The 26,025-nt window shown below is 42.1% G+C and overlaps 1 protein-coding gene across 4 annotated transcripts; it reads left to right on the forward strand.

Annotated features, from left to right (window-relative positions):
* TMLHE (trimethyllysine hydroxylase, epsilon) lies at positions 1 to 24,435 on the forward strand. Of its 4 annotated transcripts, none has more exons than XM_089536581.1 (8): positions 1 to 62; positions 7,612 to 7,807; positions 9,620 to 9,796; positions 11,370 to 11,649; positions 15,060 to 15,179; positions 18,395 to 18,631; positions 20,724 to 20,862; positions 21,894 to 24,435. In XM_089536581.1, the coding sequence occupies exons 2-8, from the start codon at positions 7,627 to 7,629 to the stop codon at positions 22,023 to 22,025; spliced, it is 1,266 nt and encodes a 421-aa protein (XP_089392707.1). In that variant the 5' UTR covers positions 1 to 62; positions 7,612 to 7,626; the 3' UTR covers positions 22,026 to 24,435. The 4 variants fall into 4 exon arrangements, with proteins under 4 accessions (XP_089392707.1, XP_089392710.1, XP_089392708.1 ...); XM_089536582.1 differs by lacking the exon at positions 1 to 62 and adding an exon at positions 2,600 to 2,706; XM_089536583.1 differs by lacking the exon at positions 1 to 62 and adding an exon at positions 3,962 to 4,103.
* Positions 24,436 to 26,025: the final 1,590 nt, after the last annotated feature.

A 26,025-nucleotide genomic window follows, 5' to 3' on the forward strand; every position in this document is an offset into this window, starting at 1 on the left:
TCGGGACTCTATGGTAGCTCTTTCTGCAGGGGAGGGCTGGGCCTCCAGGGAGACCTTTCCAGGTAAGAATGGGGCAAAGCTCTGGCTGCATAATAATAGCAACTATGGGGGATTTAGAGGTATTTGGGGCTTTTGTTATGGGACTTAGGAGGAGCACGTGGGCCTAAAGAAAGGTCCAAGACACACAGCGGAAATAATCTAGTTTGAGACTGCTTTAGCCGCCTTGGCTCAGTGCTAGGGAATCCTGGGAATTGTAGTTTATTGTGGCACCAGAGCTCTCTGACAGAGAAGGCTAAATGTCTCACAAAACTACAGTTCCCAGAGTTCCCCAGCCTTGAGCCAGAGCAGTTAAAGCACTCTCAAGATGGATTATTCCTGCAGTGTGTATTGAGATATAGCAAAAGTACCCAAAATCCACAAAACAGGGCTCTTCTGAACCTCTTTCCCTGAGGAAGAAGCCCAGTGGAGCTTGCAAAGCTTGCATCCTGTGTCTTCTGCATTTTTTGGTGTGCACAGTAAAGGTATCCCTGTTTGGTGGATTTTGGGTGTTGTTGTGCTTTGTAACACAGGGCCATAACATCCAAAATCCACCAAACAGGGCTAACCAGCGATATTCCTAACCCCTCTCTTGTGTAATCTATCATCCCTCATTACTGGCCCCGGTGTCTAGGGCCATTTTATTTGGTGAAAGGAAACCCCTCTTCAATCAACTAGTCTTCTATCATGGAACACAGACAGAGGACAAATTAAGTTTTGCTTGCATTACTATCCACCTCACAAAGAAACAGCTTCCTTGAGTATTTTAGCAGCAGCTTTGCGTTCCCGATCTGAAAGGAAAAGTCCAAACCCTTGGCTGAGCTCCTAGGAAGAGATTAAGATGCTGACCAAAGGGCAGCACTGGGCTTGCCATGAGTTGAGATTTTTTGTTTTTGCTCTGGCTTGGATGTAATGACAAGCAGACGCTAACTCTGCCCATTTTCCCACCATCTTCTTGATCCATAACTTTAACTGTCTTGCTCCCATTTCCTCTCTCAGCAATAGCGTCGTCTGTCCCATGGATGTGGAACAAAGCTGCTCCCTGAAACATTTAATCAAATGGATTTAGACCTCGCTTAAGTGTCAAGAACTGCCTGCTCCCTTTGGCCCAGTAAACCAAGCTTCTGTGTTTTAACAGCAAAGCTTTGCATCATAACCAAAGAAGTTGAGTATTGCAGACAGAACTACCATAATGTCCAGTTGCAAACATAGAGTAAGGAATGCAGCCGCCCTTTTCTCCCATTCCTTCATAAGCCAAAGCATGTTTAACAGCCAGCGTTATCACCTCTTCCAGTTCCAGACCCTTTCAGGCTTCTCACAGGGCTGGCCTTGGAGAATAACATAGCACCATCCTCCCCACACACAGACATCTATTCATCACCCAGCCAGGCAGTTATCCTTCTTTGCACAGGCACTACAATTCCCATCGCCTTTACCACCAAAACCCTTTTACATGTCCATAACAAATTCAGTTTACTGTCACTATGCTTATGTTGAGTTCTAATAATCCTATAAAGCGTAAACATTAGCATTACTCAAAAGAAATAAAATTGCAAACAACAAAATGGTAACCACTTTAATGCAGGATCTCTCAGATTCCTGACATCTAGTGGCTTCATGTCAATATTGAGCAGCATGGAGGGAAAGGTGAAACCCCAGAGCTTAATAGCCATGGGGTTGAACAGAAATCCACAAGCGGAACTGGCCTTATAGAGAGGAACAGAATCACTGTAGAACAGTAAGATATTGCAATCAATGGTATCAAAAGATGCTACCCATGTGTACAGTTCAGTGGCCAATGTAATTCAGCTGGAATAGGAAAATGTGAGTTGAAGAAGAGCAGGCTGGTTTGAGCCTCCAACAGATCATAGTTTCCCAGAGGAAGGCATGGTTGTCTGGTATTCAGAACCAGATATACTGCAATATAGTTGGCCCTCTATATCCATAGATTTTTTATCAATGGAATTAATCATCTATAGTTTGAAAATATTTTCTAAAAAATATTAATTCCAAAAAGCAAAGCTTTATTTTGCCCTTTTATATAAGGGACACCATTGTACCATGCCACTGTATTTAATGGGACTTGAGCATCCATGGATTTGGGTACCCACGGCCTCACTGTATTTTGCTACCAATTCTTCTTACTCAAAGCTGTAGCTGACTCTATGCAATAAGAATAAACTGTTTCCTCCCTGGAGACCTGAAGTCATCAAGACTTTTTCCCTTCGCTCCTTACTGTGCTGTTGGCTCCCACCCAGCCTTTTTTAAAAATAACAAGCCAAGCCAACCCCTTGACTAAAGCAGCAATAAGCTGTTCTGACCTCTGCCTAGCAGCAGGGAAGGAAGAAGTGGTAAGCCAAAGCACTGTTTTCCTCCTTAGCTTTCCACAGCAGTCCTGCTCTATTGCTGAGCAGCAGCCCAGAGGCTCTGGCTTTACTGCATTTCGCCTGTCTGCCTGCCCCTGGGATGACTTGGGGCCTTCTGCTCTTATCTCTGTTTGAGGATCAGATGAACTTCCTAGTTCTTCCCTCTGCTTGTCATATTCAGCCTCTTGTAGTTCCTTCTCTTAAAGACTCTCTTCTTGACACACGCTCCTGATCGTTTTTGAGCTGGTGTTTGGTGGGACTGATCTGCAGACGTTCCTTGCTCCTGTTTGGCTGAAGCTTAGAGGTAATGCTGCTTTCTGTGTCCTCTTTGACAGGTGACTTTTGCAAACCCACGGTAAGAAGAGAGTTCAGGAAAGTTAAGAATAGCAACAAGATACAAGAGGACAAGTTGGGACAGTGTAGACACTTAGGGCTGCTAGCTTTTTCTTCTGTTGTTTTTCTTTTAAGTGGATCTGTTTTTCTATTGTAGTGCTGCCTGATTTGTGGAAACCTCTCTTTAGGGAAACCAGACTGGCTCCATCCTTTTGGCGTTTCCAGTAGAAAGTCAAAACTGTATTAACCTGCTTTTAAATACTCCATGGATTCTTTATCCACAGATGCAAGCATTCATGGCTTGAAAATCTTTTTAAAAAATATAAATTCTCAAAAGCAAACCTTGATTTTGCCATTTTATATAAGGGACACCATTTTACTGTGCTGTTGTGTTTAATGGGACTTGAGCATCCACTGATTTTGGTATCCATGGAGTTGCTGGAACCAAACCCCAGCGGATACTAAAGGCCCACTGTAATGTTTTCTAATGTATTTTATAGTACAATGGAGCATAGGGAGTCTTGAAGATGTCTCATCTACAGGGTTGCCATGGGTCGAGATTGACTCAAGGTGGATAACAACAACAACAACAACAACAACAACAACAACAACAACACAGTGCATTGCTTTGGGGGCTGTAGTGGGCAGAAGAGTGAAGTTATAAATGCCACTTAGTACTGTATATATGTTTCATCTTTGGATCCTTAAATGTCTTGAATTAATATAAAAGTTAAAGGCACACAGAGAGATGCTATTTGGGTGGGATCTAAGATTGAAACAGGCATGCAGAATTGTCTTGATTAGACCAAAAGCTATGGTCCCTTTAACTGTGAAGTGTGCTCAGTTTCTCTCTGGCAACCTTTGATATTGGGAAGGGAAGGGAGGTAGAGTCCATGTGTGGGGAAGGAGATAACAGCTTAACACCTCCAGGACTCAGTAACAAGGAACCACTCCTGGCAGGTTTTTTGGAACACACAACTTCTTTCCTCTCAGTTTTTGCCTACAGAGTGATATCCATGAATTCTGGGAATCAGAATCGCTCAAGTTTCTCATGAATGCTTGGAAGAAAGTGTGCAGAAATTAATTCTGCTGCTCTTTATTTTGTGGGTTTGTTTGTTTGTTTATGTTTTGTTTTCTGAGCCATTGATCTAAGTTCTTTGACCATGGGATGAGATGCCTGAGAAGGTGGTAATTTGTTTTTTAGCCAGTGGATATATGGCCACCTCTCAGATGCGAATTCCTCACATTGCACTTGAGTTGGACTATATGACATCAGGAATTCTGGAAGCTGAAGTCCAAAACATCTGGAGGACCAAAGATTGGGAATCACTGGTTTAGATCATCTCAGTGTTTCTGCTGACGCTGAAGGTTGTTTGCAACTCCATTATCTTATGATCCTAAGGATGTACAGTCATCTTGGTTTCACAGTGTTCCTAGCTAAACTGAACAAAACAAAAATAGAGGGAATAAAAAGCAAGTGGTTGACAATATTGTGCATCTCCACTGCCAACAAGGTAATAGGAGGGGAACGCTGTGTCTCTGAGTGATTTGCAACAAGTTAAAGAATTTCTGTCTGTATTATTTAACAGTTTGCCAGAACAAAATTACTTTCTTCCACCCTATGTTATTTTCCTGACATTTTAAAAAATGTTGGCCTAAGTAGAGGTAGATTTTGATGCAGTCCATTTAATTCCCCTGTTCAAATTCCTGGACTCAACATTGTTTAATTTTAAGCATATGTACCAGCATGAAGTTTGTCCCTGCCTTATGAGTATAGAGGGGCCATCGTGAAATAAGTACATATGTGCACATCTTGATGTCTGTTTAATTCAGTCATTGACCAATATAAATTGGTCAGTGACTGAATAAACAGATTGATTGATTGATGTCTGTTTAATTTGTGAAGAGAGGTCTGTATGTTCATTATGATATAATTTTATGACATTGCAGTATTGCTGTACCTAATAGAATTTGCAGCCTCATCCTACATTTGTGGTGGAAATTGCAGTCTCAGATAAACTGATATCATAGTCCATACTGAGCCTTATTTTTCACTGATGTGCTTTACAACAGCCAGTCAAAAAAAAATGCTGCGTATGTGGCTGAAATCATTATCTGACTCTGTGTTCTGAGTCGCTTCACTGTTGTGAGCAACTTTACATGGCCAACCCTAACTCTTGAAGAACCTGAAATCCTTAAACAAATTGACAGGCTTCTTCTGTGCTTTGCTTGAATTGCTGCCATTCCATCTCTGGTTTTTCCATAAGCGGGACCCGTCAGTTGGGGCTTTGTGAAAATGCCTTAGGGATTAGAATGACCTCTCACCATCTCTGCTGTGCAAAGAAATTGTACACAAGTTAGATGGTTCGTGGTCTTGAGAAATCCACACTATTATTCCTGGGATTTGGGAAGAACCAGAGTGTTGCCTTTCCAAAAAGGAATTCCAAATCTGGGAACTGGAGTCAAAATGTCTGACAGAGCCATTGCATCAGCTGTTCCCCTTCCATGATAATTGAACTTAATTCTCTTCCTTTTTAAAAAAAGAAAAAAGAAAAGAAAAGGTCTCAAGGCTCATTTTTAAACAAGTGAATATGAGTTTAAAGTCATCATCCTTTCCTCCGGTTCTTAATTACTTTGCATTTGTTTATATTCATCTGGAATCTTAGGCACAGATAGTTTTTGACAAAGAACTATATTATATAAATTTCATCATCTTTAAGACAGTGGTTCAAGACTTGGGCTTCAGATGTTAGACTATTCCCTGCCACCTCCTGTTGGACATGCTGTCTGGGGATAATGGAATTTGTAATACAGCAGCTGCTAAGGATCCACGGTTAGGAACCACCATTGGACTCCGCATAAGTGATTATTAGGGCTGTTTTATAATTACAAAAGGCCTAGATTGAGCCATTAAATGGGTTTTAATGTATTGATAGATTACATTGCAGCGCTGCTCCCTGTCAGACTGTCCAAGGCTAGATCTACCCATCATCTGGCCTGATCTTGAGACAACTGCCCAACTCCCTTAATCCCATTTGTTAACTCTCTTTTTGCATCTGCTCCTGTTCTGTTCAGTCTCTTAGCCCAGCAACAATTTATCTGTAGCCTTACCTGGCTCTTCCACTCTGTACTTTGCGACAGATTGCCAGATGCATGGACTGATTGATGATGGCACTAGACAGTTTACGTGACTGTTGCCTGCGCTTGTCACAGAACCAGGGTATAAGTCTCTTTTCTGCTTCCTGCTCAACTGAGACCCAGAGGTGCTGTTTCTTGTTAGGAACAACAGACCATCAGACTCTGAATTGCACATTGGCTAAACAAGCATCTCCCTCTTTTGCTGCAAATGACTCTCATAAGTTCTAAACCAAGGTGGGAAAAGTGTGTATGCTGCAGGTAGCCTCCAGGGCTGCTTTTGTAGCCCCAGGTCCAAAAGTATTCTTGTCCCCAAATGCCCTCTAAGGGGTGTCCGAGTAACTTCACCATGTTTTGGGGCCCTAGGCCATTTTAGCCCCAAAGGCTGCATCCACACTGCAGAAAGAATCCAGTTTGATGCTACTTCAATGGCCATGGCACAATGCTATGGAATTCTGGGAACTGTAGACTCTGTCAGAGAGCTCTAGTATCACAACAAACTGCAGTTTTCAGGATTCCAAAGCATTGAGCTGGATTATTTCTGCAGTGCAGATGCAGCCAACGAGACTTTTTTCCTAACAGGAAGGGAACTGACAGGGCATTTGGAGGCAAAACATTGAATTTTTGTGTGTGGAAGTGGCTCTTTTCCACGTTCTTTTGGAAGCCAGTGTGCCCACCAATTCCTGACAGTTGCCCAGTCCTGTTCTAAAGGAAGCTCTTGAGATGAATGCAGTTAAACCTGCCTATTTAAGGGGTGGCTGAAACCTTATCTACAAGAATTATTTCCCCATTCAGACCAGACCACCTGTGTGGGAGGCAAAGATTGGTTTATTGTTTTAAGTTATTGAAGGTTTTTTCCCCCCATTAATTGGTTTGATTGCCTTTTGTTGGCATTGTAAACCACCAAAGGATTTTTTTAAAATGAAAAGTAATTCTCAGGGTCTGAGCCCCTAGATCTCCCTCCATGATGTAATAATGCTTTGCTGGCTTGTAGTGTTTTAATACTGTAATAATTAAGTACTGAATGTTGGGACGTATTGTTACAAATGATTGATGGTGTTGGGTGTCTACATTCCTTGGTTAAGGAGCAGGTTTATGAGGAGATGAGATTGGGAGCTTCAAGGCAGTCCCATGAAAAAGACTGGTTATAGGGTTTCTTGGCAGGTTTCTTCAGAGGGGGTTTGTCATTGCCATCCTCTGATGCTGAGAAAGTGTGACTTGCCCAAGATCACTCAGTGGGTTTTTATGCTCAAGCAGGGATTTAAACCCTAGTCTCCACAGCGTAGTCCAATGCTCAAATCACTACACAATGCTGGGCCTTATGAGGCCTTAAAGTTTAAATGGCTTCACACTTTAATTACACTGTCTAACCACACATGCTTCAGTCCTGACAACTTGAATTGTCTGCATACATCTTTGGTTTCTGAATCAAGTTTTCTTGGTTTTATTACTGGAGCTTGGATTTCTGAACTGAAGTGATCCTGTACATGACAGTAGTATAAAAATATACTTGAATAAAAATAAAAAGCTAATGCTTGAGAGAAATGACAGATCACATTCCAAGTAGCAGCCACAATGTTCTTTGGCGCTCTCTCAGGCTCAGAAGTTCTCCCTTTTCAGATGAAGATTACTCCAAGTGGTAATCCACAACCTGGTGCTCTCCCAATGTGTTGGGCTAGAATCCCACTATCTCCAGCCATGGCCATTGTCAGTGAGTACTCTTTTTCCCTCTCCCTTACAGGCTCCTTTTCCTAGAATGTGGGGTCATCAGCTGCTGAACCTGTTCTCTGGCTCCCAACGCCTACTGAAAAAGGGATCAAATTGCTGGATTCCGTGGCAGTTCAGATTGAGGAAAGTCTGCCCAGTTTTCACCCGCTGGCATCACACAGTTCCAGAGTCACAAAACTGTGCCTGGCAGTTAAATGATGATCACTTAGGTAAGAAGCCTGGGGCAAGGTACTTCGGAGGAACACATAGCTTTCTTTCTGCAGAAAAGCCTTGTTTTTGTGATACACTGATTGTACTTATATGTATGTATAGTAAAATCTCTGAGCCACAGCTGGGTAACCTCAGGCCTTCTGGCCAAATCCTGAGATCTCAGCCTTGTTCCCTGGAGTTCCCCAGACAAGCTGTGTCCTCTTACCTCTGATACTATATTCCAGTGGCTTCCTAATTTTTAATGGGACCTTTCCCCCAAAAGGTTAAATGCCTTTCCTAGAATTTAGAGCTTTTAGCTAAAATATGCTAGTATTTTTTTATCTCTTCCCAACCCCATCACTGAAACATAAAGCCTAAGAACAAAGAAGCTTAGATTTCTGAACTGAAGTGATCCTGTACATAACAGTAGTATAAAAATATACTTACATAAATAAATAAATAAATAAGGTAATGCTTGAGAGATGACAGATCATATTGCAAGCTACCATGTTCTTTGGAGCATGTTCTTTGATTCCAGCCCTGAGACTAAAAAGAGGTTCCTTGCCCTTTGCTCTAAAGCAGTTTACAGTAAAATACACACCCAGTCCAATGTCAGTATAACAGTTCATTAAGCTATTTAAACGATCCTGGCTCTGTTATTCTGTTCAACGATAAGTCAAGGAAGCTGTCTTGATCCTAAACCGGTGTCTGGCATCAGTAATGGACTGGATGAGGGTGAACAAATTGAAACTTAATCCAGACAAGATAGAGGTTCTCCTGGCCAGTCAGAAGGCAGATTGGGTAATAGGGATTCAGGCTGTGCTAGATAGGGTCACAGTCCCTCTGAAGATGCAGGTCTGCAGCTTGGGTGTGCTCCTGGATTCAACTCAGAGCCATGATGGTGAACCTAAGGCATGTGTGCCACAGGTGGCATGCGATGCCATTTTGTCAGTCACAGCAGCAGAGAAGAGGAGGAACAGGTGGGTGCACACGCGCCTCTGGCTCTTCCACCTGGCGTTTCCTGGCCTCCAGCTGTCTGTCTTGAGGCAGCTAGAGGCCAGGAAATGGGCTCCAAGGGCAGGAGCCAGGCACGTGCGTCTCTGGCTCCTCTCCCTGGCATTTCCGGCCGCCAGCTGTCTCCCTTGAGGCAGCTAGTGGACAGGAAAGAGGGGAAGAAGTGCTGCCCCCTGGAGAGTGGAAGTCCCAACCCCTAAAGGACGGAAACCCCACCTCCTAAAGAGCGGAGGTCCCTCACCCCAGATGACGGAAGTCTTGCCCCTGGCACCGGGCAGAGCCCAGTGCCGCAAAAAAATTCAGTTGGGACATGCGGCCCAAGTTCACCATCACTGACTCAGAACCTGGAAGCTCAAGTTTCAGCAGTGGCTAGGAGTGTATTTGCACAGTTAAAGCTTGTGCACCAGCTATGCCCATTCCTTTAGATCTGGCCACAGTGGTTCATGCTTTAATTATAACCCGTTTGCATTACTGTAGCATGCACTCTGTAGGGCTGCTTCTGAAGAGTGTTCTGTCCAAATAGCTGCAGCCAGATTGTTAAAGCTCTGGCTAAAGGGAACACTTAACTCCCTTGTTGCCAGTTCATTTCCAGGTGTAATTCTGAGTGCTGATTTTGACCAATAAAGCCCTATTTGGCCTTCTAGTAAAACATTTAAACAAATGCAAAAAAGAAAAGAAAAGTGAAGATAGCATTAAAAAGGAAAGGAAATCCCATGGACTTTCAGTTCAGCATAGCGATCCACTGCTCCATGGTTCTTTTTGCTGCTTTTTCCTTTTGCTGCTTGTTCTCATCCCAGTGGTGTGTGTTCCTTGTCTAGAGCTGAAATTTGAGGACACCCTCATGCGTTTTGATTATGTCTGGCTACGTGATCACTGTCGCTCAGCATCCTGCTACAACACTAAGACCAACCAGCGCAGCCTGGACACAGCCAGCGTGGATCTCGGCATCAGGCCTAAGTCTATCCGAGTGGATGAGACCACACTCTTTCTCACCTGTAAGTTACCGAAGTATTCTTGCTGTGTGAAGATAGCATGGAAGGATGTAGTTCTATGGGGAATACCACATTTCTGAAATCAGTACAGTGGGCCCTCTCCTTACACGGGGGATCCGTTCCGGATCCCGCCGCGTAAGGGAAAATCCACCTATGCTCGAGCTCCATAGGAAATAATTGTTTCCCTCCCCAAGCGGATTCTGCCTAAGCTGGAACCTGCGTAAAATGCATCCGTGCAAGGCGCGGGCGCGCTGTACTCTTTGAAATGGAGTAGAGATATTTTTGTGTTCCCAAGAACTGTGTTGTTGTTTTTTACCAGTGACTTGAATGGAAATTTTGTAGACTGTTTTTACTAAAATTGTTGATAATAATAATAATAATAAAAAACTACCTCCTTTTTTCATTGTATGCTTCCCCCCCCCACCCCCCAGGCTCTCTGTATGACATATATTGCTACCCATGTTATTGTATACCTTTAAATTGTTTCCAACCTACAGTAAATCTGTCATAAGGTTTTCTTGGCAATATTTGTTCAGAAGAAGTTTGCCACTGCCTTCCTCTAAGACTAAGAAAATGTGACTTGCCCAAACTACTCAGTAGGTTTCTGTGGCCAAGCATGAATTTGGATTGTAGTCTTCCAGAGTCCAGCACTTAAACCACCACCTCTCATTTGTTCTCATATTGCTAGCCATTTAGCCTCTTTAAACCTAGGCACATAGTGTATGATTCTTTGAGGGATGAGCAGAGAGCTTAATGACCGAGTGAGGATTTGAACCTTGGTCTCTATGATTCTAATGCAGTATGCTGTCCTAAGCCACACTAAATCTTTTTATCACAGGATATGTCCTGACTTAAATAGGTTTGATGCAGCCACTTTGACCTAAGAACCTCTAGTCCTCATCGCTGTTGCACCCAGGAGTAAAAAGAATGACTGCACTACTGAAAAGCATCCATCTTTCTCATAAGGGATCTGAAAAAGAACCCTGAGTTATTTAGACCAGAGAAGAGAAGGTTAAGGGGTGAAGTGATAGCCATGGTTAAATATTTCAAGGGATGTCATATTGAGGATGAAGCAAGCTTGTTTTCTGCTGCTCCAGAGACTAGGACATGGAACAGTGGATTCAAACTACAGGGAAAGAAATTCCACCTAAACATTAGGAAGAGCTTTGTGATGGCAAGAGCTATTCAACAGTGGAACATGGTGCCTTGGAGAGCGGTGTAATCTCCTTATTTGAAGGTTTTTAAACAGAGGTTGGCCATGTGTCGGGAATGCTTTGATTGTGTATTCCTACACAGCAGAGGATTGGACTAAATGGCCCTTGTGATCCATTCCAATTCTATGATTAACACAGTCTTCAGACAGGATCATGTGGTTGAAAGCAGTTTACTAGGTTAGATTGCTCTGTTTTTCACCTAAAACAAAAGTGTGCACCAAAGGCTGCTTGAAATAAAAAGGACATACACACACTCTTTCTGTGCCATCCATTGAAAATATAAAAGGTACAATATAGTTGAGACCTGTCTGATATTTTCAAGAACCTTTGCACTAATCCTGTCTCTCCTTCACTGTCCCCAGGGCCCGATGGCCATGTGACCAGATATGGCCTGGAATGGCTCCTGAAGAACAGCTACGAGGGACAGAAGCAACAGGTTATGCATCCACGCATCCTCTGGAATGCCCAGATTTACCAGGAGGCCCAGGTGCCTTCTGTGGATTGTCAGAGCTTCCTAGAAACTAATGAAGGCCTGAAGGAGTTCCTACAGAACTTCTTGCTCTATGGGATTGCTTTTGTGGAAAATGTTCCCCCAACGAAAGAAGACACTGAGATCTTAGCAGAGAGGATAAGCTTGATAAGGTAAATCTATGCTTGTTTTGGTGATAGCATTAACCTTCCCATCCCTTTTAAAAACCTTTTATCAGTTATATCAGTTGTATTTATAATTCACTTTTTTCTCCAGTAAATTCATGGTGTCTCTGCCAGAGATGTCTGGCTGATGGACAGTTCAGTGAGTTTCATAGCTCAGTTAGGATCGCCATAAGTCAAGAAACAACTTGAAGGCACACAACAGCAACAAATACCTTAAAGGTACCCAGTGCCATCTGATCTTGGAATCTAAGCTGGGTCTGCCCAGGTTAGTACTTGGGTTGGAGATCTCCAAGTGCTCAACAAATACCAAGTTCTGTAGGCTATATTTTAGAGAAAGGAATTCGCAAAATCACCTCTGAGTATTCCTTGCCTAAGAAAACTCTATAAAATTCATGAGGGTCACCATAAGTTGACCGACAACTTGAAGGCACATACGCACAAAACATCAATAGAAAGTGGGTTTGCTTGTTTTGTTATAAGAATAGCCCTTTTATTCAGGGATGGAAAATCCTTGGCCATCCAGCTGTTTTGATCTTCAGCTCCTATAATCCCTTACCATTAGCTATTCTGCATGAGGTGTATGGGTGTTAAAATCTGTACACTTGTCCCTCCATATTCACTAAGGTTAAGGCCACAAGACCCCCGTGAATATGGGAAAAATGCAGATAACAAAAACACTGTTTTTAGCTGAGAGCACACCTCTCTAGGAATCTCTAGGTCCTCCAGTGCAACTTTGTGGTCAATGTCCAACATACACTGAAACTTGTCTTTCAGTGCAAGTTTTAGTTAAAGTTGACCACAGAGTTGCATCCGTGAATAATCAAATCCGCAAATATGGAGGGATGACTGTATATATTGTACCAGTTCCTCAGAATTATTTACTGAACATTTGCACCACAGGGAGAATATAACCCATATCTACCAATAAAATTGCACACTAGTTTTACAAATCTAATGGAGACTTAATAGTATCAAATACCATTTGGTTCAGTAACTTTGACTGCATTTTCTCTAACTAATATGGACAGAGTTGTCAATGCTCTTGGCCTGGATTGCAGGCCAGGAGATTTTAGGTATCTTGCTTGCTAAACCTTTCGTTTTCTGATTGGAAAAGAGTGAAAAGTTGTTCAGATTGGTCAAATTATTGCTGTCTGTAGTGCCCTTCAGCAAACAAAAGATGTAGCACTCTGAAGTCTAGTTTCTGCAGTTCCAGTTGTTCCCTTGTTTTATGTGTGTTACCACAGAGGCTTTGGGGCAGACAAATATTTTCTTTTAGAAAGAATAATGTTAAGTGCCTTTTCAAGAAGCATCTAGAGCCAAGCAAAGAATGAGAGTGAGTTCTTTCAGCAGCCTGGGAATGTTTTAGAGTTCACAGAGAGCAATATTTCCTGTTTTGACAAGAACATTCAGGAGGGCAGCCTTGGTCTTGGGAGAATAAAAGATCAAACAGTGCAGGCAGCTCCAGAGGAAAGGGCAAGGGGATTCATTTTCCACCCAATTAAAATGAAATTGCCATGCTGACCTTGGTTTATCCTTGGGGATTAGGAAAGAAGGGATTTGCACCAGTTGTTTGCCTACTTCCTTTAAAAGTGGCCTGTTTAAATAGGTTCTGGGCAGTCTCCTTGGCCTGGGATTGTCTACTCCTTGTCACTGTTGCATCCAACTACAATCTGCTTCACTTCCTCTTAAGTGTGGCTTTTTAAAAATTACACTTGGGTTCTTTCCTTCTCTAGGTTTCTGACTAGTTTCTTCCCCAATTCAGACAAATGTTCTAAAATTTATAAATAGTTTTATTTCTGCAAAATCTACAAATAGATAAAAGTTGCAGTTCCTTTCTTTTAATCCCTGAACAGATGTATAGAGCTGAATTAAGAAGAGTGGCCTAAATAGGAAGGGGGCCAGTTTGATGGTAGAGTGTAAGCCCCATGTTCAATCTCTGACCTCACCATTTGTTGGGGTGCCCACTTACAATTTACCAGTGAGAAGAAATACAGTTGGCCCTTGGTATCGACTGGGGTTTGGTTCCAGGACCCCCATCTGTGGATGCTCAAGTCTCATTCAGTATAATAGGATAGTAAAATGATGTCCCTTACATAAAATGGCAAAATCAAGGTTTGCTGTTTGGAATTTACATTTCAAACCGTAAATAGTTGATCTATAGATATGGAATCTGTGGCTATGGAGAACTGATATCACCAAAAAGGACATGGATTTGGCCATGCCGGCTAAAGGATTCTGTGTTGATTTTCATTTATTTAGTTAGATTTTTATGTATCACATTTCCTCTAATGAGCAAGTGGGAAACATTCCTGCTTTCTCCTCCCTGATTTGTCCTCACAGCAACCCTGTCTAGAATTTTTAGTCAAAACATTGTACCAAAAAAACTGGATCAATTTATTCATGGCCCAATGTAACTGCTGAACTGTAACTTATCATAACAGAAACTATCTCATTCTCTGAATAGGGTGGCAAAAAGTGAGAGCTTAGTCCATCCAGGAAACACCTAAAAGAAGCACCAACCCCCTCTACCCTCTCTATTGCAGGGCCTCTTCTGGGCTTTTTGAATGACTAGGTGGGAAGATAGTGACATTCTTTGGCATCATTTTTCTTTGCTTTATCCTTTACATCCATTGTTGCATGCTTCTAAGTTTTATTCTCGGCTTATACACAGGTTATATCAAAATCCATAATTTTGACCCCAAAACCTGCCCTCGACTTATATATGAGGTTGACTTATAGTCAGGTATATACAGTATTTTTTAAAAGTGTCAGGAACTTGTGTTCCCATTGGCTCTAACTATTTCCTTCTTTCCTGGAAACTCTGCAGAGCAGGCTCTGATGGCTCACTGACCAGCATCATTTCAGAGACCATCCTCTGAGTAGCACTGCTCCAGCCATTACTGTGTAGTCTTGATAGATCATATTATTTTCAGTTATACCGTATAAGCTAATTTAGGAAATTTTTTGAAGGGGGATATATACTGATGTACTGTTACTTACAAATATAAATAGAATAAATAAATGTATTTGTGTGACCTGTCTGATATTCAGTTGATGCAGTTCTATGCACACTTCAGTTTAATTTTGTGGGCCCTACTTTTGAGCAAGCATCCAACAGTGTTCGGGGTATCTGGGTATTCTGGGGCATGATGAACTGGGATTGTATCATTGGGGCATTCATGTGAACAGTCATTACACCCATCTACTTGGCTTCATGAGTCAGGTATGATTTTGAATAGGTTTGAAACGTTGTTTTTTAGACTACAATTCCCAGAATCACCTAGCCAACATGATCAAAAAAGTTAACTCCTCCATGTGGATCCAGTACAGGCAAGCCTGTGTACAAATAGTGGTTTATGCCAGATCATTGGCATTTGTTATTTTTTTTCTTCTTGTAGAGAAACAATCTATGGCAGGATGTGGCATTTCACCTCTGACTTCTCTCGAGGAGATACTGCCTATACCAAGCTGGCTTTGGATCGTCACACAGACACCACTTACTTTCAGGAGCCCTGTGGGTATGTGCTAGTTTCCTAAAAAGCAGTAGAAAAGCTGTAATTCATATGTGCTCTACTATGCTTTGCTCCTTTTTGTCAGAATATTGATGGAATGAGCAGATTAGCAATATGATGATCATAGAGTTGGAAGAGACCTCAAGGACCATCCAGTCCAACCCCTTGCCATGCAGGAACACACAGCAGATGATCATCCCCAATCTCTGTTTAACAACCTCAGAAGAAGGAGACTCCAACACACTCCGAGGAAGTGTGTTCCACTGTCACACACTGTTAGGAAGTTCTTCCTAATGTTTATGTGGAATCTCTTTTCCTGTAGTTTGCATCTGTTGCTCTGGGTCCTAGTGTATGGAACAGCAGAAAACAAACTTACCCCATCCTCAACATAATATCCCTTCAAATATTTAAACAGGACTATCATATCACCCGTTAACCTTCTCTTCTCCAGGCTAAACATACCCATCTCCCTAAATCGCTGCTCTGGTCCTAATCTCCCTCCTCCTTTGGCCTTCCAGTCTTACTGAATCTCCTGGAGGAAGAACCATCCACTCTAATGAACTTTTAACATTCTTAAAATTAATCACTTTGTTAAAGTATGGGATTAACCTCCACATTAATCAGGAAACTCCGGCCATGTGCACTGCAGGAATTTTGTAATCTTGCTGTTGTGAAACATTTCCTGTATTGCCATGTGTTTTATATGTATTATCCTACTAGAGAGGCCCCTTCCCCACCACCACTCCCTTCTCCTTTTGTGTCGTGTCTTTTTAGATTGTAAGCCTGAGGGCAGGGAACTGTCCAATTAAAAAGATTGTATGTACAGCGCTGTGTAAATTTACAGCGCTTTATAAATAAAGGTTAATAATAATAATAATAATAATAATAATAATAATAATAATCCATTAAATAGGAGGCTCTGGGTAGACTGCAGCATCAACTCATCTCAGTTTGCAAGCCTAGGTACATCTATTAGCAAGTAGTTCAAACAGATTGTGATCAACACTTGGACGAGTTACATTTTTTGGATCGTAGCATGACCAGTGGTTTTGCCAGCCAGAAAGATCCTGGGAACACTGGTCCAAAAAGTAACTCTTCCAAATTCTGATTTTGATCCATATAGTACCTGTACTCTTACAGAGTTAAGCAGGCAATAAAAGCAAAAGCAATCAACCAGATGCCATCATTAATCTATAGACATTCAGTGGCTTTGTAAACAATATAAGGTAACTTGCTGTCTTTCTAATATAGTAAACTGCTTTATAGAAGATAAAAATTACTGCCCTGTTTAAGTCCTCATGGTCTACTCTGAGTAGCAGTAGCTTTCCAGTATTTTTCACTTCACCTGCTATCTTATCCTTTACGGGGGAAAGGAGGGTGGGTAATAGTCAAAGGACAGGATATTATAAGACATAAAGACAATTATCAGCCATGGATATCATTCTCATCTTTCAGAACAACATCAATAGGAAAGTTATGTGACCCTGCCCTTACAATGATGGGTTTGATGTTTTTCTGGTGATATTATATAAAATTTTAACAACTGGCCAAGATCCTAACATAACCATGTTCCAAAGAGCTCCAGTTTAGTTTGTTAATTCCAGTCACCCCAGCCCTGCTCAAAAAGCACACTCTAAACAATTGTCAGGCCTTAAATAACATTGACCTTGGACAAGAACATGGTACCAGGGGAAGAATCAGTTAACAAGTTGCATAGGAGAGGGATATTGCTCCAGTGTATTCAGAACTTCATGTGTTCTGTTATGTAAAATAAAAGCAAGTTTCTAGGCCTTAAGCCTATAACAGAGACATGAATAGAAATTTTGGTAGGGCCATGTATATGTTACATTTTCTGGTTAAGAACTGAACCAACATACAGTTTGTTATATGTAGTGCTTAGTGTTCTGAGCAAAAACCCCCAGAGTTTGGAAATAAGGTGTTAAACATAAATATTTGTTCTGCAAGGAGAAGGTTCTAGATTCAATCCCCAGCATATCCAACCAAGAAGGATCTCTAGTAGGAGGCTGGAGAAAATGCCCAGCCATGAAACTTCAATATGTGTAACTAAGCCAAACACACACTGTTGGAGGAGGGACTATAGCTCAGTAAAGGCTATTTGATTCACATACAAAAAGTCCCAGATCCAATCAGTTTCATAACTATCTAGTGGCAGAATCAAAGCAGAAAGAAATCTGGTGCAATTTTGCCTAAGCTGCCTTCTGCTGGTAGGTAAGGAGTAACAGTTGAGTGGATGCTTTACTTTCTACCACTTTACTCCCAAGGGCAGGGCAGAGCAGGGCAGGCCCAGAACAATAGGCTGATTGAGATATAGAACAAAGCATTACTCCTTTCCATTGCCAGTACAAAATTGGACTGGCGGATTAATCTTTCTTAGACCCAGATGATGGGGATTTGAAAGTAGCTAAGTAGTTAAGAGACACAGAGCAGGCCCTATGACACATGGGTCTTTTCTTTTTTGTTGCCATCTCTCAGCTTCTCCTACCATCCATCCATGCTCAGAAGCCAGGGAAATTTGAAAATAGCAGGAACCAAAACAGTGAAAAGAGAAGCCTCACCTAGATTACTATGTAGATCAAAGATGGACAAATTCCAAGTTCTCAGGGTCCAGTTTTTGGTCCCTGACACCATGCCAGCTCCAAAAAGCAAAACAAAACCAGAAGCGGACAGAAGTCTACTCCTGATTTTATATAAACTTCTTTGGAGAGAGCTTGGATTAAATGAAGGGGGCTGCATATTGTTTTAAAGGGAAATTGCAGCCTGAGAAGATTCCTATAGTTTGTGTTATGTTTTTATCAGGTGAGGTGTTGTTGGGGAGAGGTGATCCAAGGGGTGCAAAAATGGTTCTGAGGATTCATAGGATCCACAAATTGCATGATTCCAACTTCTGACCTAAAGCAAGCCCATGGTAAAGAATAAATTAGAGAAACCTTCCTAGACCTGTTAACTTCCCAGTAATTTATACTAGAACTCCCATCAGCCTTAGTAAGCATTGTCAGAGGGCAAGAGAAATGGGAACTAAAGCTGAAAACATCTCAAGAGTACAATTCTGGAGAAAGCTCAGATAATTTGGTCAACTCATTCTCCATCAGAGCTGCTCATAGACACTGTTAAGAGTGGTTTCTATATTCTTTCCCTTTCTTCCATTGGCCTAGTTTCCCTCTCTGCAGTTGACTCACTGGCTTCTCTCTTGCCTTCCACAGTATCCAGGTTTTCCACTGCCTGCGGCATGAAGGGACAGGTGGGCGGACACTGCTAGTGGATGGCTTCTTTGCAGCCGAACAGGTGCACCAGCAAGCTCCAAATGACTTTGAGCTCCTCACTAAGGTGCCGCTGAAACACGAATACATTGAAAATGTAGGGGGCTGCCACAACCACATGATTGGGGTTGGACCAGTTCTGAATATCTACCCTTGGAATAATGAACTCTATTTGATCAGGTGAGGAGCTCAGTATCCATCTAAACCATTTGCATTCACACTGAAAAGAAACAAGCCTTGGGAAAGTTACTTTTGGATTATGGAACAACTGCCCCTGGGATCTGAACCTCAGGCCTTTCTTCTTGGCAGCTAGCAGACATTCTCAATTTGATTTTAAAAAATATATCCCCCAGCTTCACTTGCAAAGAAAAAGGTTCACACTAGTTCAGTTTTTAAAAATAAGAATCTCATCCTTACTTATGCACACACATAGACTTTGTATTTAGCATAAATGTAATACTGTACTTTATTCTTGGTACATTTTTACCTGCCCTCCCCACAAGATGCTCACATTCACACACATGTGCACTCCATTTTATCCTTAAATTGACTCTATGTTAGATGTGGGGGAGAAGGAGACTGTCCACAGGTCAGAAGATAAGCATCAGGACCCAGGATCTGATGTACAAGCCACTTCAGCATGCTGGAGTTCGCTAGATACATTTATACAAGTGCCCAGATAATGGTGAATTCGAAATTGCTTGCTGTTAGATTTGCTTACAACTTTATGACAGAACTGAAGTAGCCATTGGGGAGTAGGAGGTATCTGATACTTCAAAATCCCCCCCCCCCACCCTGCCATGTGAGTAGAATGACTCCAGAATACATGCTGGCCACAGCTTCTTCCAAAAGATGCAAATGCATAACCATGGTAGCTACTACTGGTGGTATTATCATTTCTGTCCCACTTTTTTTCCAGTTCAGGACTCAAAGAGGCCGACAACATTTTAAAAAAAATATAAATCAGTTAAAAATTCACAAGGTTAAAAAGAGATTGAACTATCAAAATAATTAAAATCAGATTATAACATCTATCATTAGACACACATGTATGCAAACCAGCCCAACAGTTAGCAAGATTCAGCACATTGTTTAGGTGAGACAATCCAAACAATCACCAAATATCTATCTGCAAAAAGAAAGCAGAGAGGGTGCTTTGGGAATTTCTTTGGGGAGTTCCAGAGCAGCCACTCAAAAGGCCCTCTCCTTGTTCACACATGTATTTGTGAGGGTGTTGGGACAGTGAGAATGGCCTCCCCATCTTAAAGCACAGACTGGTTCATAAAAGAGAATAGGCCCTTCAAATAACCTGGGCCTGAGTCATATAGGTCAAAACCAGTACTTGGAATTGTGCCCGGAAATGGACCAGCAGCCAATGGAGGTTTTGCAACAAGGGAGTTATATATTCCCTGCAGCCAGCCTCAGTTATCAATCTGGCTCCAATTCACTGGACCAATTGAAGTTTCCAAACATGCTTCAAAGGCAGCACCACATAGAGTGCATTACAGTAATGCCTGTATGTGTCACCATGGCCACATTTGGTGTTCCAAGGAATGGGCACAGCTGGTGCAGAAGATTTACCGTAACTCTGCAAATGCACTCCTAGCCACTGCTGAAATCTGGGCGGAATCCCAGATGTACCCAAGCTGTGAACATGTGTCTTCAGGGAGAGTGTAACCCCATCCAACACAACCTGAATCCTTGTTTCCTGATCTGCCTTTTGACTGACCAGGAGCACCTCCTTCTTTTCTAGATTAAGTTTCAATTTGGTCACCCTATTACTGATGATAGGCTCCAATTTAGGGCCAAAACAGCATCCTTGGCTTCTGGTGAAAAGGATTAATAGAGCTGTGTGTCATCCACAAAGTATCAAAGAGATGGAAAAGACCACAAGGGTCATGTAGAGACATACTGATGGCACTGAACCCCAAATCTCCAGACAAGCTTCCCAGTGATTCCATGTATGTATGAGCCCTGAGGGACTCTACAGGCCAACAGCCAAAGCATCATGCAGGAATCTCCCTATACAACCTTCTGGATTTGCCCCTCCAGGAACCTTCCTTGGGCCACATTAACTTGGCTGTTGAAAGTCTTTGTTCTAATGTACCTGAAGCTTCTGCACTTCTTGATAGTTAGATTCTTGATAATAGACAGCACTACGTACTAGTAGTTTTTCCCTAGCAAAAGAAGGACATTATAAGAATAATAGAGATGAGCTTAAGCAGCCATGCTTTCCTGTGCATACCAATGAAATTTCTTCTTCCGCTTTCAGATACAACAACTATGACAGAGCCGTCATTAATACAGTGCCGTATGACACTGTGCGCCGCTGGTACATTGCACACCGCACTCTCACCTCTGAGCTGCGGAGGCCAGAAAATGAACTCTGGGTCAAACTGAAACCAGGCAAGGTAAAAACACAGTATGATCCATTGTTATTGATGTGATTAAGTTGTGCATTCATTCCATCCTCTACAGCTCTTCCCCTGAGGGTCTCAGGACAGGCCTACACAGTGCTACCTCTTTACTGAGATGCTCTCTCTTATGTCATTCCCCTCTCTTATTTCCTTTATTTCCCTGAAGGGCTGCAAAGTTTTTTGGGTATTTCTGCCAACCTTAAAAATTCACCTCAAATTACTGTGTTCTGTTACTGCTGTTCTGTAACGTATTGAGCTTGAAATACACACCATAGTAGCTGTTGGAAGTAGAAAAAGATGAAAGTGCATCCTGCTGCCATGGCCCCATATACTAGTTCTGAAAAGCAGGAAAAGATTTTTTGGCTGGTGTTTTGAGTGGAGGAGTTGCACAAAACTAGGCCTTGGAAATGTTACATTTTAAACTGCTGCACCAGACATCATGACTAGGTGGGGAGTCTGAGAGTTGTAGCCCAAATAGTGACTTTTCCAAACTCTGCACGAAACTGACAAGTGTGCAAACTTCTATCTCTTTGCTGCTGCTAGCCACCTTATTTAATTTCATGTAATGCCTGGGATCCAAGCGAACTGAGATAGCACAGTGAGCCCTTGGTATTTGCTTGGTATTGGGTTCAGGACTGCACATGGATACCAACATCTGTGAATGCTTAAGCCCCTTTAAACGCAGTGGCATAGTGAATTGGTGTCTCTTGTATAAAATGGTAAATCAATGTTTGTTTTTTGGAATTTTTTTATATCTTTAATATTTTCAAGCTGTGGGTGGTTGAATCCAGGGATAAAGAATCCATGAATCCAGTGGGATGACTGTACTGAACTAGGTGACCATATAGTTTGGCCTGGTATAGTTCTGCTTCCTATATTCCCCTCTTGTTTTGAAAATATGTTACCTGGCAGAGGGTTATATAACTGTCCCTCCCAATTTCATTTAACTGGTTCCAGTGGCATCAAAACATTTCTGAAGTATAGTTTTATGTAGACACTTTCTTCACATCTCTCTCTGGCTGCAGGCTCTGTTTGTGGACAACTGGCGAGTCTTGCACGGACGGGAGTCTTTCACGGGTTACCGGCAGCTCTGCGGCTGTTACCTGACAAGGGATGATGTACTAAACACAGCTCGTTTCCTGGGGCTGCAAGCTTAATGTGGTCTGAACCTCCAATGGTGGTTTCTGCTTCAGAAACAGGAAAGCATTTGGTTTACCTCACAGACCTGGCCTCTCTTTGCAAGAGGAGGAGAGGTCTCCACAGCGTTACTTGATTGTCAGTCAGCTGGGACAGTTCATTGCCTTTTCCTTGTTCCCACAGCTCCGTCCTCCCAAAATGCCTTACTCCCTTGGCTTTAAAAGCCCAACTGCTGGGCTCAGTGTGAGCATGGTTGAATTGGGAGCTGTGTACAGGCCTACCACAGCACTCCAGAGGCCAGATCTTGTGCCTTTTCCTGTTGAAAGCAGTCGTAAAGCTGTCCTCAGTTAATCGCTGTTCTGTACACAGATATTTGAGAGCACATTGGACATAGTGCAAGTGAGGTGTTCTTGGAAATGGGGGAACTGTGTTCATCTTTAAGGATGTGAAACTTCAGCAAAACCAGCAAGCAGGACTCATTTCAATTGTAGCTCTCTTCTTTCTACAAAAATACACAAGTGCCCACTGCTAAAAGCTAAGTTTGGCCTCTCAGCATCTTTTGCTCTCCACTGTCTGCTTTTTGCCTAAACTTGCCATGCTGGTGGAAAAACACTCCTCTAGGAAGCTTTATGGGAAAGAGAATGAGGAGAACTGCTGAACTGGAGAGGGAAGATGGTGCTACAAGTTCTTCCCCAGTTCTTCAAAGAGCAGTTTTGCAACTACAATACTTCTTTCCAATTTTTCTCCATTGTATGCCTTCTTTTCAACATCCCACAAGCAACACCTCAACTTCTCTTTCTGTGTTTTGTGGAGAAGGCACAGCAATTGAATCATGTCCCATGCTGTAACCTTTCCTTGTACTTGCTTTCTCTTTCCAAGGAATTACGCCTATGTTTTTCTACTGCCAATGCAAGACAAAGTGTCTGTACCTTTCCAGACTGAGAGGTGTTTTGGGTGGCCTGAAGTGGCTGGACTTCATTCTGGAAAATAGAATAGACAAGAAAGGAAGCAAGAACATTTCACTGAATTTTCTGCAAAGATCTGGATATCTACTGAATCAACTAAAAATTGTGGTGTTTTGACCTACCGCAGGGCGAGCAATTTCTCCAGATGTCATTGATTCGTCTGTCCCATCATCCCTTATCTTTGCTGTGCTTAAAGTTGATGAAAGTTTGAGTCCAACAACATTGGGAGGGCAAAAGGTTGTCCACTTCTAACTTGGTCTTCCCATAGTCAGTGACAACCTTGGTACCAGGCACTTACCAGGAAAAGCAGAACAGTTTGATTGGGACAGAGTTAGTGTCATGGACTCTGAAGTGACAAAACTGACTCTGATGGCCATTCTCATGGCAGCCTTGCTGCACTCCTAGGAAGGAGCACTGGGGATTGCTAACAGCAAGTCCTCCATAGGCCTCAATTACTTTGGATTATGTGCTGACATTCACCTGGAATACCTTTGCAAGAATCTAGCCAGCAAAATAGAGTCCTCAGTGCTGTCTCACCAAATAGACATGTCAATTGTTGTTGCTTGCATGGAAATGGGAAGCCATTTGCTATCATTCCTTGCAAGAAAGAGTCCTATGAGCAGCAACCAGGGACCCCTTTTCAGTCCTAGATTTGGACTAGATGCCTTATCTCCCTGTGTTAGGTTTATAAATAACCCAGTGGCCCCTTGGTTCCACTGGATTTAGTTCCAGAACCTTATGGGGGTACCAAAATTCATGGTAAAATGGTGTCACTTATTTTTAAAAAAAGGCAAAATCAAAGTTTGCTTTTTAGATTTTTTTTAAATATATATTTTCAAGCTGTGGATGGTGGAATCTGTGTATGCAGAATCTGTGGATAATGAGGGCCGATGGTAATAGTAAAACCCTTTCAGTAGAACTTGGAATGGTGGCTATTTGCCTACATCCTTGGTTCACGCAGTCTTAAAAATGGCTACATATGTGTATGTTTTTGCATTTACTGCCATAATGTATGCCATGCTCCAAAAGTGTTCTAAAATCTTTTAATTTTGTAAGCAAAAGGATGTAGTAGCATCACCAACTTAACTCCTACCCCCTCTGAAAATTACGCACTTGTCCCTCTGTATGGGAGTTTCTTGTTTTAACCATGACTGGGCTCTGTAACTTACTTTTCTGCACCATTCTCTTCCTGCCAATAATAAAAAGATCAGTGGCATTTCTTTTCAGAATAGCTGTCTTGTGGCTTAGTTACTGATGTGTGTATGGTTTTATGAAAACCATGGACTTAACTTTCTCATGTCCAGCAAACATGTTGGAAAAGAAAAGGATATTTTGAACACAAATTGCAACTCTGTGTCTGTAAAAGGGGGGAGAACTTGGGGTAAGGAATGTTTCTGTGCCTTGCATAGCATTTTGCCTGTCTCCCAACCAAATGCAAAAATAAAATGAATTTAAATTAGAGAAATTAGCTTTGGTTCTACTACAGGCAGAGGAATTCTACTTTTCTTGGCCAAAGACTTGGATTACTGCAATGCAGAGTCCCGTTGGGAGAATGTGTGGAGGGCTTAAGACTTGCTGGCTCAAACCAAAGTCCAGACCTTCCCAACCCAAGCTTGGGACCCTCCACATATTTTGGACTTCCATTCTCATGAGCCCCAGCCAGAGTTACTAGTGCACAGGGTAGTGGGAATTACAACTCCTTATCCTCTGGTGAATAAGAGAGCCAGCGTGGCATAATGGTTTGAGTGTTAAACTATAACTTTGGAAACCAGGATTTAATTCCCAACTTGGCCATGAAACCCACTGGGTGACCTTGGGCAAGTCACATGCTCTCAGCCTCTGGGGAAGACCATGCCAAACCTCTGACCAAATCTTGCCAAGAAAACCTCATGTCAGACATGTCTTGAAGGCACACAACAAAAACAACAAATTTTTTGGGAAAGCACCAATGGAAAGCTCACAAGGGGATAATGACATCTCTTTAGTTTGCCTTCCGGATCTGTTACCTGATCTACCTTTTGGCATGGAATGTCCATTAAGCCAATTTTCTCCATCCTGGTGTCCTCAAAAGATGCTAGACTGCAATGTCCATCAATTTCAGCTGTTACTTACCCGACTTGCAGTCTAACATATCTTGATGGTCCCAGGTTGAGAATGACTGTGTTAAGCTGTCATGGCTAATATCCAGAGCCTGGGAAAGAGTTATACATGCATCAAAAAGTAACTTTTTCAAGCTATCTGTCCTTTCACAGAAGTGTCTTCCCTACATTTATCTTATCCAGTTTAGAAGCCATCTAAATTTGTTGCCACCGTGCATTATCTTGATCCATGCCAAAACCACAATGAACAACTGTCATAGTGGACATCTTAGAACACCCTGGAGATGAATTTCCTTATCTTAAACCTCCAACAGTACATTTAGAAATGAGAAGGATGAAATCTTTGAAAGAGACTGCGTATAGCAAAGGACAGCTCATCTTTACTTCTCATATAAACATTTGGTCTTTTTTATCCTGTTTCTCTCCACTCAGCACCTTTGTCTGAATCAGAATGAGGAATATTTAGCCCTTCAGCTGTTTTGGACCACAGTCCCAGCAATCTCCTATCACTGAAAATAAGCATGAGGTGAGAATCCTGCACCCTCCAGATTTCAGGTCCCAGCAGCCCTAGTAGTCAATGGTGAGGAATGCTGGGAGTTTCAGTCTGACATCTTGAGAGCCTCCAGATTCCCACTCCAACTTAGAATAAGGACTAGCAACTGGTATTTATTCTAGTGTTTTGCAGCTGATGGGATTTAGTGTTACTTAGTCATTGCTCTTTGTTGTAGGCTACATGTAAAATTTTGACTGTTCCATACTTCAGGTGTAGGGCATATTGTGCCTTTATGTACATCCTGCTGTGTTCCATCCACAGTAGGCAATGCAACATTGCTGTGTGTAGTAGAAGAGCCATGTTATCAGCTCTCCATTTTCATAAGAAAAACAAACCCATTAAAATGTTAAAGCCACATCTCCAGATTGCCATGTGCAGAGACTTTTGTCTTTCAACTTCCCTT

Source organism: Sceloporus occidentalis, unplaced genomic scaffold (assembly GCF_023333645.1).
Source record: "Sceloporus occidentalis isolate IW3139 unplaced genomic scaffold, rSceOcc1.0.p SCAF_8, whole genome shotgun sequence".
Lineage (NCBI taxonomy): Eukaryota > Metazoa > Chordata > Lepidosauria > Squamata > Phrynosomatidae > Sceloporus > Sceloporus occidentalis.